At 40.5% G+C, this 20,410-nt stretch overlaps 1 protein-coding gene across 2 annotated transcripts in view; it reads right to left on the bottom strand.

The window, feature by feature from the left end:
• PAK2 (p21 (RAC1) activated kinase 2) overlaps positions 1-20,410 on the bottom strand; it is a 44,882-nt gene that overhangs the window by 17,258 nt on the left and 7,214 nt on the right. For both annotated transcript variants that reach the window (XM_081910469.1, XM_081910468.1), the window contains one exon: positions 633-843. In XM_081910469.1, the coding sequence (XP_081766595.1) occupies positions 633-819 (187 nt within the window). In that variant the 5' untranslated portion in view covers positions 820-843. The remainder of the gene's footprint in view (positions 1-632; positions 844-20,410) is intronic.

Genomic DNA, 20,410 nt, shown 5'->3' with positions numbered 1-20,410 from the left:
GGAATGGCCTGCTTTTGGCCAATCTCTTCCTAGCAGGAAGAGTGACAGAGAGAAAACCTCATGTACAGTGGTGCCTCGCAAGACGAAATTAATCCGTTCTGCGAGTCTCTTCGTCTTGCGGGTTTTTCATCTTGCGAAGCACGGCTATTAGCGGCTTAGTGGCTTAGCGGCTATTAGCGGCTTAGCGGCTATTAACGGCTTAGCGGCTTTATGAAAAAGGAAACAAACTCGCAAGAACTCACAAGACGTTTCGTCTTGCGAAGCAAGCCCATAGGGAAATTCGTCTTGCGGAATGACTCAAAAAACGGAAAACTCTTTCGTCTTGCACGTTTTTTGTCTTGCGAGGCATTCGTCTTGCGAGGTACCACTGTACTCAATCGGATTATTTTCCCCACTCCTAGGGAGAGGGACCGAAAGAAAAAGAACACAAACCCAAGGAGTCCCACTGCATTTGCCCAGCTGAGTAACAGTGAAGCTGGTTGCTACTTTTTTGTGTGCCAGTGCAATCACTGAAATGAGATCCATGTGGCACTGTTCTGTAACTCATGTGTTTCCTAGCTAAAAGTATGCATATGGAACAATGGAGTTGCAAAGGGAAGAATGTCTTGAACCCACACAATGCAGCATCTTACCTTTTTCAGTGCCAGAGAAAATAGAGATGATTTTGTTCCTAGGCTTTTTCTCTTCTGGAACAGAGGGCAGGGGTTTCAAGCTATGATTAGCAGATAATGGATCTTTCCCTCCTGAACTGAAGATAGTGCTGCTCATCCGAACAGGTGGAGCTGGTGGCTTATCTTCGAGTTCTCCGTTGTCAGACATGATACTTAATGGCTAGTCAATGCACTGCAATTAAATAAAACACAGAGTCAGTAGAGATAGCAAAAGCATGTTACACCTTGTTTACTCTTCTTGAATTCCAAGTCTTGCACACATTGTTAATATTCTCTATATGGGAAAGAGATCTTATTAGAAATGTGCAACAGATTCAAATGAATCCTGAACAGAAGCATGGTGTTTCAGACAGATTCAGGCAAGTAGTATCTTCCTAAGGCATCTTAAACCAAATCAGGGACCTCTGAAGGAATCTGGGGCATCTTGGAAATTCAGAAATCGAAAAAAGCACTGCAGATAGTACACCTGCAAAAAGTGGCGCTGTGGGTAAAACCTAGGTGCCTAGGACTCAGTGCCTAGGACTTGCTGATCGTAAGGTCGGCAGTTCGAATCCCCGCGGCAGGGTGAGCTCCCGTCATTCGGTCCCAGCTCCTGCCCACCTAGCAGTTCGAAAGCACCCCTAAGTGCAAGTAGATAAATAGGTACCGCTTTCTAGCGGGAAGGTAAACGGCATTTCCGTGTGTGGCGCTGGTGCTGGCTCACCAGCTGCAGCTTCGTCACGCTGGCCACGTGACCCAGAAGTGTCTTCAGACGGCGCCGGCTCCCGGCCTCTTAAGCGAGATGAGCATACAACCCTAGAGGCGGACACGACTGGCCCGTACGGGCAGGGTTACCTTTACCTTGCACATAAGAAAAATACTTGGGCAGAGCAGGATAGGGGTGGGAGAGAGATCTCTGTGACTAACAGTTCTAGTTTCTAATCAACGATACTGTACTTATTCTAGCCTCTGTCACATGCCCTCACATCTACTACTGTCAAATCCGTTCTGCGCTTAAATTTCTGTGCCTTTTGCTGCCAACTGAGCAAAGCTGAAGCTGATTTTTTTCCCTTTCATCTTGACTCACTAGCCCTTCCACCTACACTTCTGAAATTTTAACATTATTTTCCTGGTGGCACCTTAATATAGAATGCCATTTTCATACTAACATCACTGCCCACAAAACCACAGAAAGAGAAGAAAATGCCTTTGTGTTCTTCCAGCACCACAAAAGCATCAACTTTAAAGACGCATCGCACAACACACACACACTGAACAGAATCTAGATTTTATTCTGTATGTTGTAACCTCCCAAAGAGATTATTGACACGATACAAAATTTGCGTACCACATTTTTTGGCAATAGAGGTATTTCTCACTGCAGCACTTCATACCTGCAATCTAATTCTGCAAAACAGCAGTGAGTAGAAACACACAACTTTGATCATTCTGCAGCAAAAATGTAATAAGGCAGTAGACTCAGTAGAACTGAAAAGAGCCTAGGAAATGGCTTGCAATGAAGTCTCTTTCTATTTGCTTGATGATGGTTTTCCAGTGCTTTGTTTTGGGTGGATGTAACATGACCCCTCCAACAAGGAAAGGTGCTATGTCACCCAATTAACATAGCGCATGAAATCTTCTTATTCTTTTGTTTTCTTTAAAAAAATTACCTTGCTAAATGAACTTCAGGCTGGATGCAAAATAAATGTGTATATATATTTAATTGTTTCAAACAGGTAATTTGAAAGCCGTTTCCAGCATTTGAGTCACTATTCTAAAATGTTTGTTTCAAATATAGAATCTCCCTTGCTGTCGTGGGGCTCATTATTTCATTAAACTGCCTAATGGAAGTCACAGGTGCACAAATAATTACTACTTATCAAACAAGACTATTTTGATTAGAAAGGTGACTTAATTCCTGCAACCAAATAGTTACCAGGCAAGTTCAAATCAATGTGCATGAAATTCAGCACTCTGAAACCCCCCTGCCATCAATAACAATAGATGCCAACAACTGGCATATTTCCCCTGTCAGGGTCTTGATGTAGCAAAACTATAGCCCCCCTGACCCAGACTCCACAGCCCTACAAACTCCCTTTACCTACAATAAGGACAAAAATAATGATTTCATAAAAAGAAAAAAAGAAAAAAGATTTCAAATCACATTTAACTATGTAGGTTTCTCATAAATAGTAAGTTAATATAAGCATGTTAACTTGCAGTAACTCTCTAAACTGAATCAGTACATTGAATTGGTTCACATATCACATTAAAAACTACCTTTTCAGCTATGGTTTAATGTGGATGAGCTGCATGCTGTCCCACACAGCAAAAATTGCAACTGCTCTGCTCCTCCCCTCTTCCTGTTACACTCCTGGAAAATAAGCTATGGTCTGGCTTGTTGAATCATGCGACTTAGGTTTGCAATTTGTTTCCTCCAAACTACAAACTTTAAACCAAAGACCAAACATTGGCTTCTGTTCTGGTTTGTCTGGAGAAAAACCAACCATGAGCCTGAATCCAGATGACATTTCTCAGCAGCACAACAGAAATGGGGATTAAGCTAATTGCCTATTATTCTGCAGTGTGCACCAGCATTTTGCTCACTCACATTAAACCACAGCTTATTTTAACTATGGTTTAATGTGAAGCATGAATCAGGTCATTGGATTAAAGGAGCATTTCTATGTAAATGAAGAACTAATTTGATCATTTCTCAAATGTGAGTAGTTACATTCTACCTAGTAAACAGAGGCAATTCAACTTCATTGGATGAAAAACACTTGCTGTAGTATGCCAGTAACCATAAGACTTTATTTTATTTTATTTATTAATTTTAAACTGCACTGGTTTAAATCCATTAATCAACCCACCTTGCCTGCAACTTCTGCTTCATCCCTCTTGACTTTAGGCCCTATTTATAGTTTTGCCCAAGTCCTTCTAGTTAACCACACAGTTCTGCCTCCCTGCCCTTTGGACTGACCCACATGCAGCTTTAACTCCAATCTATTCTCACTTCTTTCCACAGAAGCCGGACTATAAACCATTTAGTTCACTGATCATTCCATCCCACCACACCACCTAATTCCATATATGCCAGAAGCTTCACTGTCATAAACATATCAGATTTTGTTTATTCGCTGTCTAAAGGAGTTGGACAGATTTAAGCGCCTTAAAATGTCCCCAAATAAGAAATGTCATGACTAAAATACAATTAAATTCTGTGTTCAACTTAGCATTTGTTAAGAGTGCAACTGAAGTGCAATCTAGGCACGTCTACTCTGAAGTCAGTCCCACTGAGCTCAATGGGAGTTTATAACAGGACTGCAGCCTCAGTTTTCCTGTTAACAAAGGAGCAGCTTGTCCCTCCAGGCTACACACCTTTTAGTAATTCCATTCCACTCCTCCCATCTCAACCAGCAAAGAGCCAAGATGAAAGGTTACTTGATATGACGTTCTTCTGAGCTACTTAAAAGGCACTCTGGCTTACAGCAGGAAAGGTATTTCTTTGTTACTGGCACTGGTGAGGATTTACTGAATGATGATACTTGCTTAGCATTATCTTTCTTTCTATTTTAATGCAAACTCATAACAGCAAATACAACTTAAGAGCTCCTTTGATTCCATTTCTCTCAAATGTCTCTCCAGTAGATTTAATAAGATGCAGCTTACAACTGCCCTGTTGAATTGTTACCTACATGAAAACCAGAAAGTCAGAGCAGTAACTGATTACAAATAAATATTAACTGATTAATTGTAATGAATTCTGGTAAAAGCAAGAAGCATATTTTCTTCCACTTCTGGAAGAAATGTGTGAGTAGCAAAGCAGGAATCTTAAAAAAAATAAAACATTAATTACCTCCTATTTTAAAGGAAAGGGAGAATACTTTTTAAGATGTTTGCCACCTGCAGCTTTTATAAGTATTTCTGTTAAAAATAAAAAGGTACTACAGTCGTACCTTGGAAGTCGAACGGAATCCATTCTGGAAGTCCGTTCGACTTCCAAAACATTCAAAAAACAAAGCACGGCTTCTGATTGGCTGCTCTCCTGCAGCCAATCAGAAGCTGTGGAAGTCCCGTCCGATGTTCAGCTTCCAAAACAACGTTCAAAAACCGGAACAGTCACTTCCGGGTTTCGATTGTTCAGGAGCCAAAACGTTCGAAAACTAGGCTGCTCGACTTCCAAGGTACGACTGTATTTGGTTACTTGACAGCATTTCTCTAGTTGTTGTTTTTTTCAACTAACCAATTAACTGATTAAACATTGCAGCCCTACAGGAAGTACAGATAACCTATATACATTTTAATGACTTACTGTTTGAAAACATCATTCTAAAGTTTAGAGAAAGCAACATTAGAGGTATATTTGCCCGGTTTTGTGCAGGAACAAACAGCCACCCACCACAATATGCTTTAATTTACACCAAGGACTACCAATTTATTCAGTCTGGCGAGCCTGATCTCTTACCAAGATCCTCCCTCAGTCATATTATTGCTGCTTCAAGGCATCCTCACCAGGGATGGTCCAGCCCTCACTTCACAAAGGAATCTGGCAGGTAATCCTCTCAGTACAAAGCAAGGGGATGCTCCAGAGGCCTCTTTGTTGCAGAAACCTGAGGGTGGTCCATCTCAGGCTATGTTGGGATAGTGGGGTAGGAGAGCTTGGGGGGGGAATCACATCTGGCAACCAATGCGCCCCTTTGGTTTCATGGATAGAGTCCAAAAAGCCCAGGACACAAATTTTCATGGCCCTCTTGCAGTCATGGTGGCTCATTTACCAGAAGTAATGTATTTAGAATTAATTCTGGAAGTGTATACTCGATCCTGACCAAACTAAGCCCCACGCTTTTTTGACTGGTTTATCCATGTACTAACTGAAACCAAAATGAGTACACTGGTTGCCATTGTGAAGTATATTGGCATTATTTTCAGCTCTCCTACCCCACTAGGAGAAGTAGCTAGCTGCAAGCTACACCAATACTGCCTGGCCAGTAAGCCCTCCTGAAGCTTTTCAGGGGCAGGTGTCTGCCTGGCCAAAGACAGAGATGTACTTCCCTGCTGTAGCACATGCACACAGTTACCAACAGGGAGGAAGGAATACAATGAGGACCTTCTTCAAATCAAAAGTAGAGACAATGTATCAGGGATTTCTCCAAATCAGTTGTGGCTTGGCTGGCACTAGAGAAATAGTTCCTGCTTTTATCCGACAATGAGAGACATTTAAAAGAGATTCTGAACTTGACCATGCTGACCAAAACACAGGGCAAAATCAAACAAGGCTCCCAGATTCTGTATATGTTTTGATGGAATAATTGTTACTCCATTGACCTCAAACCTTCTCCCTTAAGGATGCAAGGAGATCTAATTAGCATCACTCCAGTTTGTCTGGATTCAAATTTAATCTGTTCCGAATTGTGCAACTACCCATAGCTTCCAGACATGTTTTGTGCTGAAGAGTCACACTATAAACTGGGGGTTATATTAACAGCAGCAGTCCTGTAATTTACAAGTAATTATCCAGTGCCCAGAGCAAACAGACATTGAAACAAAGTGCACTAAATGTTTAACAGAGTCTCTCACATACTTCATACCCAATATGGCACTGTATTTCTGACGGCTTTGTGCCTGCAGTGAAATAGCAAAGGATAGTTAACATTCATCAGAAAAGCAAGTGGTAATTTGTAGAGAAGGAAAGGGAGCATTTGAGCCCATGGAACCCTCTAAAACCAACCATGTCAACCTAGAATTATACTTCCATTCCAACTTCATTTTTTGAGAACCCATTTACAATGAACCTAGACAAGGCAGAAACTTAGCCTGCTTTGAACAAAGTTATCAGACAGTCTTGTTAAACTTGAGATATTGACTCAGCAAAGCATGGGCAAATTCGTAGTGACATAACCAGAGGCTAAAAAGAATCATCCAGGATTAATTAAAGCAATGTTTACTCCTGGGAAATTAGATGAACAAACTGTGTAGAGCAGGGGTAGGCAACCTAAGGCCCATGGGCTGGATGCGGCCCAATCGCCTTCTCAATCCGGCCTGCAGACGGTCCAGGAATCAGCGTGTTTTTACATAAGTAGAATGTGTCCTTTTATTTAAAATGCATCTCTGGATTATTTGTGGGGCCTGCCTGGTGTTTTTACATGATTAATGTGTGCTTTTATTTAAATTGCATCTCTGGGTTATTTGTGGGGCATAGGAATTCGTTCATTCCCCACCCCCACCCCAAAATATAGTCCGGCCCACCACATGGTCTAAGGGACAGTGGACCAACCCACAGCTGAAAAAGGTTGCTGACCCCTGATACGGTAACTTACACGGAGGCCAAGTTTACATTTAAGGCAGATTCTCATTTAGCTTCCAGCACTTCCAATACACATACCTAAGATCAATAAAGATGTGGGCCTTGTCAAGTATAAAATATACAGGCATTCTTTTCACCACATTCCCTTAAAAACATACACATAAAGGGGAAATATCCAACTACACAAAGTCAAAGGAGAATCTGATCTATGATTCGGGGGTGGAGGGAAGCTGTAGTAAACAACAAAAAGAGGATTGCTCCTCCTATTCAATATTATTGTATAAATGTATAAAAACATTTATTTAACATCTCCTTTGGCATTACTGTAATACACCTAAAGAAGAACATTCAGGCAATAATTGTTCAAATAAACAAAACTGCAATTAGATCAAGTCAACAAACATGAAGGGTCTGGTGGAACAAAACTCCCCTAACTGCCCACCTAAAGGACAGCAGCAAGTAGCTGTTCTGTATTGCCGTTTACTTTATGAAAGAAAACTGGCGGGCTATTTCAGGAACTCTAGTTTTCAGCTTCTCTGTTAGTCATTGCTCGAGTATCTATTAGTCACTGCTTAAGTGATTATTCACAGGCAAGCTCTTATTTCAGATGGAAACAGAATGGTCCCAAGTTCCATAAAAATACAGAACAGGGATGCTCTCACTAGGAACACAGTGAAGGCACATGTGAATCCAAGTTAGAGAGTTATTCTATATGCATCTCTGCTCCAAAAACAAGTTCAGAGAACTCAACAGCATTAACCATATCCCAGATATATTCCAGGGTTCCAACTAAATTCTGTTGGGTACCTACTTTTTCCCCCTCTTTGAAAGAACATGGAGAAACCAGTTTTCATGAAGTACCAAAAATCTTAATAAAGTTGTTGGCATCAGTCAGTCTCGAGAGACAATGGAAAAGGGTACCTCTGCAGTCAAAACAGCAAAGTAACCCTAACTCAAATGGGTTCTTCGCTCTTCAATAACTATGCACAGAGCAAGGAAAATGACAAGAAAACCTGAACCAAAAGCATTAAATGCTGAAGTATAATGGCCTATGAGAACTGCAGTTTGTCCAGTTCTCATAGGCCAGCTTACCCCCTTCTCCTCCATTTTAAAGGTTTCTATAGAGGTGAGCACACATGTGACCAATTCCAGCTACATGTGTCTTTCAGTTTCTCCACTGAACTCTATGGGCTATGTCTCCAGGAATATTTTATAATAGCCTCTCAGTCTCAACCAGAAAGTGAGTGATCTACAATGAGATGGCACTTTCCACTTTTTTCATATCTGTGTGTCTTCTCCTTTCCTTGCCACTACTCTATTCAATTTCCCCTTCTATCCAGTTACCATTTCAGCCCCCCTCAGTCTCACAAGATTTCATGGCATTAAGTTCTTATGTGACTGTTTGAGTCCCACCACCCACCACCTTTTATACTCCCCCTATAGCTTTTGAGAACGTGAAAACCTTGGGGTGAATCTACTGATTCCCTCTCTCATGCATGTGTTTTGGCTACTTAAATATGGGCACAAAAACACTTAATGAGGTCCAGTATTAAAAAGAATTATGTTTCTTAAATTAATGAACTTTTAAAGTGCAAGCAGATCTCCCTTAAGGAGGTTTGTGCAGCTGCTACATTAAGAGTGCATTATTTACTTCTTTCACTTGAAGCTGTATGGAGAGCTAACTCCTTACTTTTCAGCAAGGATAGTTAAGTAATCTCTCTCCATGCTCCACTTTCACTGTCTAATGGTGCACTGGGAGAAATAGCAACTTCTGCTTCCTGGTTGTCTACACTCTGGTTTCTTTAAGAGTACTATGCTTTTATTTAAAAGAAAAAAGCCTTAAAAAATCCCTGCATGAAACAAGCCAAACTGACAAAGTGTTTCCCTTTCAGCTGCTAGGTTTGAGATATGAAGGTGTGTGGTCCACCAGTCTCCTTTTATTAAAACGGGAGCCTTACAGCATTTGTCTTGACTTTTGACAAATTGGAACCCTTGCTTTATGAATGCACTACTCAAGATGTCCTTTACTAAGCTTGTTCATGGTGTAAGAGGAAATCCTCTTTTGTACTTTATAGTCATGTTAAAAACAGGAAGTGAATTACTGCAAGCCATTTCAAAAGCAAAAAAAGAGCTGAATTTTTGCACAAAGCATGGTAGCACTGATTAGGCATACAGACACCAATTACAACATCTCACAATTATATAATAATAATAATAATAATAATAATAATAATAATAATAATAATAATAATAATTTATTTATGCCCCATCCATCTGGCTGTGTTTCCCCAGTCACTCTGGGCGGCTTCCAACAGAATATTAAAATACAATAGTCTATTAAACATTAAAAGTTTCCCTAAACAGGGCTGCCTTCAGATGTCTTCTAAAAGTCTGGTAGTTGTTTTTCTCTTTGACATCTGGTTGGAGGGCGTTCCACAGGGTGGGTGCCACTACCAAGAAGGCCCTCTGCCTGGTTCCCTGTAACTTGGCATCTCGCAGCGAGGGAACCGCCAGAAGGCCCTCGGCACTGGACCTCAGTGTCCGGGCAGAATGATGGGGGTGGAGACACTCCTTCAGGTATACAGGACCGAGGCCGTTTAGGGCTTTAAAGGTCAGCACCAACACTTTGAATTGTGCTCAGAAACGCACTGGGAGCCAATGTATGTCTTTCAAGAGCGGTGTTATGTGGTCACAGCGGCCGCTCCCAGTCACCAGTCTAGCTGCCGCATTCTGGATTAGTTTCCGAGTCACCTTCAAAGGTAGCCCCACATAGTGCATTGCAGTTGTCCAAGCGAGAGATAACTAGAGCATGCACCACTCTGGCGAGACAGTCTGCGGGAAGGTAGGGTCTCAGTCAGTGTACCAGAAGGAGCTGATAAGCAGCTGACCTGGACACAGAATTGACCTGTGCCTCCATGGACAGCTGTGAGTCCAAAATGACTCCTAGGCTGTGCACCTGGTCCTTCAGGGGCACAGTTACCCCATTCAGGACCAGGGAGTCCTCCACACCTGCCCGCCTCCTGTCCCCCAAAAACAGTACTTCTGTCTTGTCAGGATTCAACCTCAATCTGTTAGCCACCATCCATTCTCCATCCGCCTCCAGGCACTCACACAGGACCTTAACTGCCTTCACTGGTTCTGATTTAAAAGAGAGGTAGAGCTGGGTATCATCTGCATACTGATGAACACCCAGCCCAAACCCCCTGATGATCTCTCCCAGTGGCTGCATGTAGATGTTGAAAAGCATGGGGGAAAGGACAGAACCCTGAAACACCCCACAAATTCATGGATATCAATGACTCGTACTATTGAATAGACATACATAGGTTTGTCAGAGACTGTAACACTCCAAGAGAGGACTTCCAGCAAATATATATTTTCCACCAAAAGGTAAACAAATACCAAATCACAGATTTCAACAGTCTAGAAATGGGGGGGGGGGGATACCACAGATTCATGTAATAAACACACATTCCCAATCAGGCATTGTGACTCATACTCCCTGTTGAAGAACAGCAATGTTTAGGTCAGCAATAGAGCATCCTGGGAGCAAAATGTTCTCCCACTGATAACTGCCATGATATAATCATAAACTAATGATCTGTCAGATTTGTGTCCTCTTACTCTTTTCTATAGACAATGACTTGTTTCTCATGTATTGATAGTAATAAGAATTATTGGCAGGTACTATCACTTGCTATTTACATTCTTTTCTCCATGACCCATATGTATACATACAGTGGTACCACAGGTTAAGAACTTAATTTGTTCCAGAGGTCGGTTCTTATTTTTTCATGCATAATTTTTATTGGTTTACAAAAATCAAAATACAAAACAAACTATATCAGTACTCTTATTGTTCCACAAAGAATATAAAAGAAAAAGACTTCCTTCGGCCTTTCCACGAATCGTCCATACTACATTAAACAATAAGTCCGCATTTCTTCGTTTGTAATGCCGTAAGTCATTCTCGTTCGTCTGTTTCCTTTTGGCATTACCCTTTACTTCTTACAAAGCACCTTTGAAACCCGCTAGTGTGATCTGTTCATCGATTAAGCTTTCCAGATATTTCGTAAGACTTTCCCAATTTTTAACAAACCTCTGATCTTTTATATATCTAATTTTTCCTGTCATCCTGTCCATCTCCACATAGTCTAGTAATTTAGATCTCCATTCCTCCATTGTCGGTAGACTCTCCTGTTTCCAGTTTTTAGCTATTAGGACCCTTGCTGCCGTTGTTGCATATTGGAACAATTTATGATCTTTTTTCTTTATCTCCATTCCTACCAAGCCTAGCAGGAACGCCTCGGGTCTTTTAACAAAGGTATATCTTAACATTTTCTTCATTTCATTGTATACACTCTCCCAGAACCCTTTGACCTTTTGGCATTCCCACCACATATGGTAGAAGGTCCCCTCCCTTTCCTTACACTTCCAACATTTGTTACAGGATCCGTACATTCTGGCTAGTTTAACCGGGGTCAAGTACCAGCGATAAAACATTTTCATTAAGTTCTCTTTGAGTGACACACAGGCCGTAAATTTGAGGTGTTGTTTCCAGAGTTTTTCCCACTCTTCGAAATATATATTGCGGCCAAAATCTCTAGCCCAGTGTGTCATTACCGCCTTGACCTCCTCGTCAACTAAGTTCCAATCCAGTAGATGCTTATACATTTTAGATAAGATTTTTGTATTATTCTCCAGAATCTCGGTTTGGAATCTAGATTTTTTGTCAGCATATCCTTTGTCTTTAACATCTTTTCTAAACAAATCGTTTATCTGGTGGTAGTGCAGCCAATCATATACTTGGGATTTAACCTGATCGTACGGCCTCATTTTCCACTTTCCTTCCTCCTTCGTTAGCAGTTGTTCGTAGGTTGCCCAATTGGCTCTCATATTGGTCTTTTTAACAGACATAACCTCTAATGGGGACAGCCATTGGGGTGTTCTGGGTTCTAACACATCCTTATACCTTTCCCATACCTCCATCAGTGGGCCCCTGAATATATGGTTCCCGAATCCTTTATGTCCTTTCTTCCGCCCATGCCACAAGTAGGCGTGCCACCCAAATCGAGTGTCGTGACCCTCCAAGTCTAGCACTTCCCTATCTTCCAGTTTTATCCATGTTTTAACCCAGCATAAACATGATGCCTCATAGTATAATTTCAGATCTGGCAGGGCGAAGCCTCCCCTTTCTTTCGTATCCGTCAATAATTTGAATTTTACTCTCGGCTTCCTCCCCTGCCAGATATATCTGGAAATCTCTCTATGCCAGGCTTTGAATATCTTTGTACCTTTGATAATCGGGATGTTTTGGAAGAGAAATAAAATTCTTGGAAGTACCGACATTTTAATTGTGGCTATTCTGCCCCAAAATGACAATCTAAGCCGACCCCATGTTTCTATGTCCTTCTTAACTCCTTTCCATATTGTTTCATAGTTATTTTTGAATAGATCTATATTTTTTGGCGTTACCCATACCCCTAGGTATTTCACCTTCTTTGTCACTTCTATTTCTATTTCTCTTTGTAATTCCTCAATTCTATCTACATGCATGTTTTTAGCTATTATTTTTGTTTTCCTTTTGTTTAGTTTGAAGCCCGCTACTTCTCCAAATTGGTCGAATTCTCCGAGTACTTCTTTTATTGAATCCAATGGATCTTCCATTGTTACGACCAAATCGTCTGCAAAAGCCTTAGTTTTATGTTCGTGCTGGCCGACCCTGATTCCTTTGATTTCTTTGTTGTCTCTGATGGAATTTAATAAGACCTCTAACATCACTATGAATAGCAGTGGGGATAGTGGGCATCCCTGTCTTGTTCCTTTGGTTACTATTATTTCTGCCGTCTCCACATTATTTATTATCAGTCTTGCTCTTTGTTCCGTGTAAATTGCTTTTATCCCGTTGTAAAATTCAGTACCTACTTCCATATGTTCCAATTGCTTCAGCAGGAATTCCCAGTTTACGTTATCGAACGCTTTCTCAGCGTCCACGAATAACAGTAAACCTTGTTTATCACACCTTTCTGTTAAGTATTCTATAATATTTATAATGTTTCTTATGTTATCTTTCATTTGCCTACCCGGCAAAAAGCCGGCTTGGTCTTTGTGAATACTTTTTACCAAAATGGCTTTAAATCTTCTTGCCAGGACTCCCGCAAAAATCTTATAATCTATATTTAGCAAGGAAATCGGTCTGTAATTTTTAATTTGCTCTAAGTCTGAATCTTGCTTTGGGATTAGTGTAATCAATGCCTCCTTCCACGTCTCCGGGATTTCTCTTTCCTTAAGAATGTTGTTCATTACTTCTTGTAGTGGATTCAGCAGAACCGGTTCCATCTCTTTATAATATCTACTGGTGAACCCATCTGGGCCTGGGGCTTTCCCATTTTTTAGGTCTGTTATTATTGCTTTAATTTCCTCCGTCTCGATTGGGGCGCTTAGCTTCTCTTTGTCTACTGTGGAAATCTTATTAATGTTCTTAGAAGTTAAATATCTCTCTATTTTCCTCGTCTTATTCTTTTCTGTATTTTTAAAGAGTCCTCCATAGAAATCCAAGAAGGCTCTCCTTATTTCTTTAGGTTTATTTATCTCTTCTCCTTCCACCACTATCCTGTTTATCGTATTCTGTTCCTTTCTTTTTTTCAATTGCCAAGCTAGTAACTTCCCAGTTTTATTGGCATGTTCGAAATTCCTCTGTCTCAATCTTTTAATTTTCCATTCTATCTCTCTGTTTATCAGCATTGTATATTGGGATTGTAAAACTTTTATGTTCTCTTTTATTTTCTTATTTTTTGGGTTTTTAATTAGTTTCTGTTCATTCTCTGCTAATTGTTGTATGATTTCTTTTTTCCCTTTTTCCCTTTTTTTGTTCTTAATTACGCTCTGTTGAATAAAGAAACCCCGCATCACCGCCTTGCCTGCATCCCACACCACCTTTAACTTTGTGTTGTTACCTAAGTTATCTTCGAAGTATTCTTTTAGTCTGTTTTGGGCCTTTTCTACTACCTCTTGATCATCCAGCAGATAATCCTTCAGTTTCCATCTATTTAATCTACTTTCCTGCCCTTTCAGTTCCATTTTTATTGGGTTATGATCTGAAATTGTTCTGGCCTGGATCTCCTCCCGTACAGATCTTGGGACTAATTCTTTCGAAATCCACATCTGATCTAATCTTGATGATGAATCATTAGGTTCTGAATGGAAGGTATATTGTTTTTCTAGCGGGTGTTTAAATCTCCAGATGTCCACTAAACTGCAATTTTGTACCAAAGAAAAGAAAGTTCTAGGTAACTTCCCTTCTTTACCCTTTGTATCCCTCAATCTATCCAATTCCAACGACACCACGCCGTTCATATCTCCCAATAATATAATTTTCTGATCGGCGTAGTCAAGTAGCTTTTCTTCCAGCCTCCCATAGAACTCTGACTTATTATCGTTGGGCGCATATATTCCCACTATTATTATCTTTTCTCCCTGCCAGTTTACTTGCACTGCTGATATCCTTCCTTCTTCATCTTTGAATAGATGTTTCGCTTCAATTTGTTTGTTAATATAGATAACCACCCCCCTCTTTTTGTTCCGGTCAGAGGATATAAATTCATTCCCCAATCTTTGATTGATCAGAATTCTTTTATGTTTCCTCGCTATGTGAGTCTCTTGGAGACAAATAACGTCCAGACCTTCCTTCTTCAGGATATGCTCAATTCGGTTCCTCTTTCCCTTATCGTTCATCCCATTAACATTCCAACTATAAACCTTTAACACCATAGTGATTTAATTAGGGGAAAGGAAAAAACAGCTGTTGTTTCCTTTTTAAACTTCTTCCTCCGTCCCTCCCTCCTCCCCCCCCTCCCCTCCCGAGCTCCTCACCTCCCCCTCCGGGTCTCCCTCTGATCCTGCTTCCTCGCCTTTACCCTTTTCTTTTTGCGGTTTTAATTCTTTATACTTCCTTAAAAACTTATCTGTTTCTCCTGGATTTGTCAGTTTTTGTCTCTTGCTCCTATATGTAAAGGAGATGCCTTCAGGAAACTCCCATTTAAACTCGATGTTGTTTCTTTTGAGTATCTGTACCAGTTCTTTGTAGGAATCCCTACGTTTTAGCAGCCTAACTGGGATGTCTTTAAAGATTATTATGTTGTTTCCTCCAATATTAAACCTTTTCTCTCTGTTTTTGTGGAGAATCCTGTTTCTTATTTCCCTATCTTTGAATATAATTAGGCAATCTCCTACAAATTTTTTATTCCTTGGAGGCTTGGCTTTCAGTCTGAAAGCCGATTGCACTGCCTTTTCTACCTCTTCTGTTGGTATCTCCAACCAGAGGGCTAATTCTATTGTTAATTTCTCCTTTATATTTTCTCCCTGGGCTTCAGGTATACCTCTCATCCTAAGATTAGCCTCCCTCTGTCTTAGTTCATTCAGGGCAATCCAATCTTTCATTTCTTCTTGACTTTTGTTCAAATCGGTCGGTTCTTAACCTGAGGTGCGTTTTCGCTAATGGGGCCTCCTGCTGCCATTGCGCCACTGCCGCGCGATTTCCGTTCTTATCCTGGGGCAAAGTTCTTAACCTGGAGCAACCACTTCCTGGTTAGTGGAGTTTGTAACCCAAAGCGTCTGTTACCCAAAGCGCCTGTAACCTGAGGTACCACTGTATATACATATCCCTGCAAACAATATATCATAAAGGTTTGTGATACAATAAGCTTGTTAGTTCATAAAGCGCTAAGAGGTTTTGCAGCAAAAAAACTTAACTATCTCTAGGCAATTTAGAGATGTGTTACTTCAGGAAACTTAAGTCTGGTTTCTTCTAGATGCACTGACGGTATTCTGTCAACGATAGTGTTACAAGTACTTGTAAAAGATCAAAAAATGTAAAATGTGAACGTGACAGAAATGTGACTGAAAATACACACATAATCATGTAGCAGATACATCAAGAAGCAGTAATAAGACAACACACACAATAGGGAGCGTCAATCAATAGCAAGTAATGGTTTACTTGTGTGTAATATATGAAGTAGCATATTTTCATCAGTATATATTTCAGGAAAATTACAAGCAATTCTGGTTCTAAACACAGCATACGGGGTCTCTATAGTATAGTGTATTTTAAAATAGAGTTTCAGAGTTTTTAGGGTTTTTTGAATGTTTTATGTAGTTTTGTAGTAGTTTTGTAGTTGTTTTATGTAGTTTTTCAATTTCATTGTTCTGCATGGGACAATGACAATAAAGATATCATATATCGTATATAATCACAATAAAGTGTTGCTGTCAATTTTCAAAGCACACAGTCTCATCCTCACCCAAGAAGATCCCTCCATGCAACCCCCATTGAATGTAGAGCACAGGCAACTCCCATTTTGCATGTGTTCAAGGCATGTGCAACAACTGACATACATGCCATTTTCAGCACTGTAAGGGGGTGGAATGGGACAGGTTAATGCGCACTCTGCTGACATACACTATGAGCAAACAGGGAGTTGCCTGTATGTTTCTTTTGCTTTACATAGTGGATAAAGCAAGACCAGCTTGGGGGGGGGGGGGAGAAGCATCCCCTATATGTTCTCTTTAGGACCACCACAACTGTTCAACAGAAGCCAGAACAATTTACAGTAGTAGAACAGCACTTCCATTTCGTATTCCAAAACGTCCCAACTTAGGTGCCTCAAGATGGAATATATAAGGTGTTAGCATATTACACACAGAGCACTATTTCCAGCCTGCAAAATAGTTCCCATGATTCCGGCAGGAGTCAATTTTAACACAATTATCTTTACTGTTGACTCAACGTAATGTCCAAGCTTCTATGACAAGATTTATCATAGCAACTCTTCATTTGGCCTATTTTGGGTTGTATCCACTGGCACAATGAGACTTCCAGTTCCTCCCCTTCCCCTGTATGCCCCCAAAATCTGTTCTGGAGGGTCCACAAGCCTAGCGAAGAAGAAAAAGCTCTGTTCTGTGGACCAAAGCCCATTGAGTCAGTCCTTTGTTGTTTGAATACAGCCCTTTGTTGTTGCTGTTATTAAACACATGAAGTTGATGCAAGTATGCAAAGCCAACAGAAACCCGTCATCTTGCAAAATACACCATCCACTATTATTCAAGCAATTGTAACTTAAACCTCTTCAGTATTTTGAGTAATAGATAAAAAGGAATTTTAAGCATACCTCCAAAATCATATTGCAATCAAGTGCCTTAACAGAATTCTACCAATGTTTCCAAGTAGTAAATGAATCATCTGGAGATTATGTAACATGATCTATGCTTATTTTACGCCCTTCTAAGTCTTTCATCTTTATAAAATTACTGCTTAACTCTAGAAATTTAACTGCAGATATTTTGTTGCTCATGTCTGAAAGGCACTATATTTAGAAGGCTTAAGATAAATATGAGCTAGTTACAATGGCTCCAGACACTAGATAATTAGTACTTAACCTGTATACAGTAACACAAGACTGATGTTTTGATATACAACTAGAAAGGGAAACATTATTATTACACAGTAAGAAGCAACCCAAGATGGCAATGAAAAAGAGAGGTGACTTCTCCCCCACACTACAGCTACCAAAAGGCCATAATATTTTTATGGAAATACTTAGACAAAGCTCTCAGTCATCAGTAGCAAGGAAAAAATTACTTCTACAGTACTTGTCCAAGGCCCCTGAGATGGAGCAGGATACAAATATATTATCAAAGTAGCTTTGAATGCCATTTCTGCTACTGCTACTGAGTCCTGCAATACAGTGGTACCTCGGGTTACATACGCTTCATGTTACATACACTTCAGGTTACAGAGTCCACTAACCCAGAAATAGTATCTCGGGTTAAGAACTTTGCTTCAGGATGAGAACAAAAATCATGTTCCGGCGGCGTGGCGGCAGCGGGAGGCCCCATTAGCTAAAGTGGTGCTTCAGGTTAAGAACAGTTTCAGGTTAAGAACGGACCTCCAGAATGAATTAAGTACTTAACCCGAGGTACCACTGTACAGTATATGCTACTAATCAGCAGGTAAAATGACACAAACATCATGCCAACATTCAGAAGTGCTTCAGAATGATGTTACCAGAGTGAAACCTAGGCCCGGTCCAATAAATTTTGCTGCCTGAGGTGAAAGACAATATGGATCCTACCCCTCCCCCACATATACATATACAGCAGACACTCAGGTTACGTACCTCTCTGGATACGTAATCTTTGGGTTGCGAAAGCGGCAAACCCGGAAGTATTTTTCAAGGTTTCACCGCTCACGCATGCGCAGAAGTGCTCTATCACACCATGCACATGCACAGAAGCGGTGCCTCTGGTTACAGATTTTTCGGAGTGCACACGGACCCCCGGAACGAATTAAATCCATATCCAGAGGGTCCACTGTACCAAAGTCAACTGGACTGGTAGCTGAATCTTACTTCAGCACTGGTGACAGGTCAGCATTCTCCACCACAATGAGAGCAGCAGGCTAGCTTAGTGGGTGCAGAGCATGCCAGGTGACACTCACAGCTCTGTTCTCCTGCACTGCACTGCTACTAACCACCCACCCCAGCAACTGTCACCAAAGAAGGCTGCCTCATGCTGTCTAATGGTAGGACTGGCTGTGATGAAGCAACAGAACTGTGTAAAAGAGAGAAAAGATGGGGAATGCTTTGGGGGGGGTGCACTTTAGCAGTGGCTGGATGGTGCTTCTTTAAAACATACTCACATCCTGCTACTTCCATAGCAGAATGGCATTAACATAGATTTTTACAATATGTTTAAATAAAAATAAAGCACAGAGATGTTGATACAGAAGCAAAAGAGTTAATGTTAAAAAGCACAAGTGGATGTAAGGGAAGAAATTGTCTATGCTTCCTGCTTAATAGTAGCTATTTCAGGAGGGTGTCTATTGCAGGCGGTTGTGAAATAATTTTCCTGGTTTCAGGTTTCTTCTTGCCTGTGGCTTCCTCTGAAGCATACAGTAGCAGTCATTCTTGAAGTAGTACTTGTGACTAAATTAGCTACTGATGATTAAACTATTGTGCCCTATTTAATTTCACATAATAGATTGCCATGTCAGTCAACTGATTGGTCAAATATTGTCAACTGGCCACCTGCTATCTGATTGTGGTCAAGTACTGTCAAATATTCCAAGACTGTCACAAAGTAGAGGGCAGCTTATTATTCTTTAAAAAGAATGCTGCAGCCCTGCAGCAGTGGGGAAAACCCAGTAATGCAGCACAGCATCTCCCTCTAGCTACCTGCTATAACTGTAGGCATCTCTAAAATGGAACACAAGCATGCATCAGTTGCAAAGGTCCCTGCCTAGGCAGTAGATAGCCAGACTAGGACCAAAGGTACCCAGGTTGAATTCCTTCCTTAGCTATGAGGTTTACTAGGTGAAATGAAGCCGGTCACATACACTCATACCTCAGAATTGATGCAAAGATCAAATGGCAAGGAGAGAGAAATGTATACTACATTGAGCACCTGGAATTGCACGAGGAAAGGACCCATTTAAAATGTAATAAAACTAAGAATGAGAGTCAGTGTGGTGCAATGGTTAGAATGTTTGACTAGGCCCTGGGAGACCAGGGTTCAAATCCAAACTCAACTCTGAAGCTCTCTGGCTGACTTTGAGCATGTCACTGTCTCTCAGGCTAATCTACCTCACGGCATTGTTGTGAGGATAAAATGAAGTTGGAGAGAATAATGTACGCCACCTTGAGTTCTTTGGAGGAAAGGTAGGATATAAATGCATAAATGTCATAAACAAATACTTTATTATTTGACCAGTCAGTTAACCAAATACCTTTTGATAAGTCAAATACCCATTACTAGGAAACAATCGCTTAAAATAAGAATCTCTCAGGTATTTCATGGACTGGGAAACAATCACTTAAAATAAGAATCTCCCAGGTATTTCCAGCTGTGTCAAGGCTGTATGTTAATGTCACTCCAGATTGTTGATAATTATGTAATGATTTGTTGTTAAATGTTGATAGAAAATGGTTAAAAATAACACCTTTGTTTTAAACTTGATTGTAAGTTGCCTGGAAACAATCCAGCATTGTTTCTGATTAAATAATAAATACAGTAACATCAACATTACATGGCAATGCCACACCAATAGTCACCTAATCTCACCGAGATATAGGGGCAGTTCAGATTAATTATTTTAAAATTATTTTACCAATTTACTTCATCATGTCTCCCAATCACAAATTACAGACATGCAATTAAACTTCCAAAGAACTCGAGTTACTTCCATCCCTAATTTACTAGCAAGAAATTAAGGCAATTAGACACCGGTGCATATCTTGTTCAACAACATACTTAACCAGTACAACAAAATAAACCATTATCACAATAATTCAGGGGGTGGGAGGGAAGAGGTGGGTCTTCAGCGGACAATCCAGTCTCAAAGATTAGAAACCAGTGTCATAAAGAATCAATGCATGATAACCAACCAATCTTTTTC

Source organism: Podarcis melisellensis (genome assembly GCF_964234715.1).
Source record: "Podarcis melisellensis genome assembly, chromosome: 5".
NCBI classification, from domain to species: Eukaryota; Metazoa; Chordata; class Lepidosauria; order Squamata; family Lacertidae; genus Podarcis; species Podarcis melisellensis.
The sequence above is the reverse complement of the archived record's forward strand: the minus strand, read 5'-3'. Positions and strand labels throughout refer to the sequence as shown.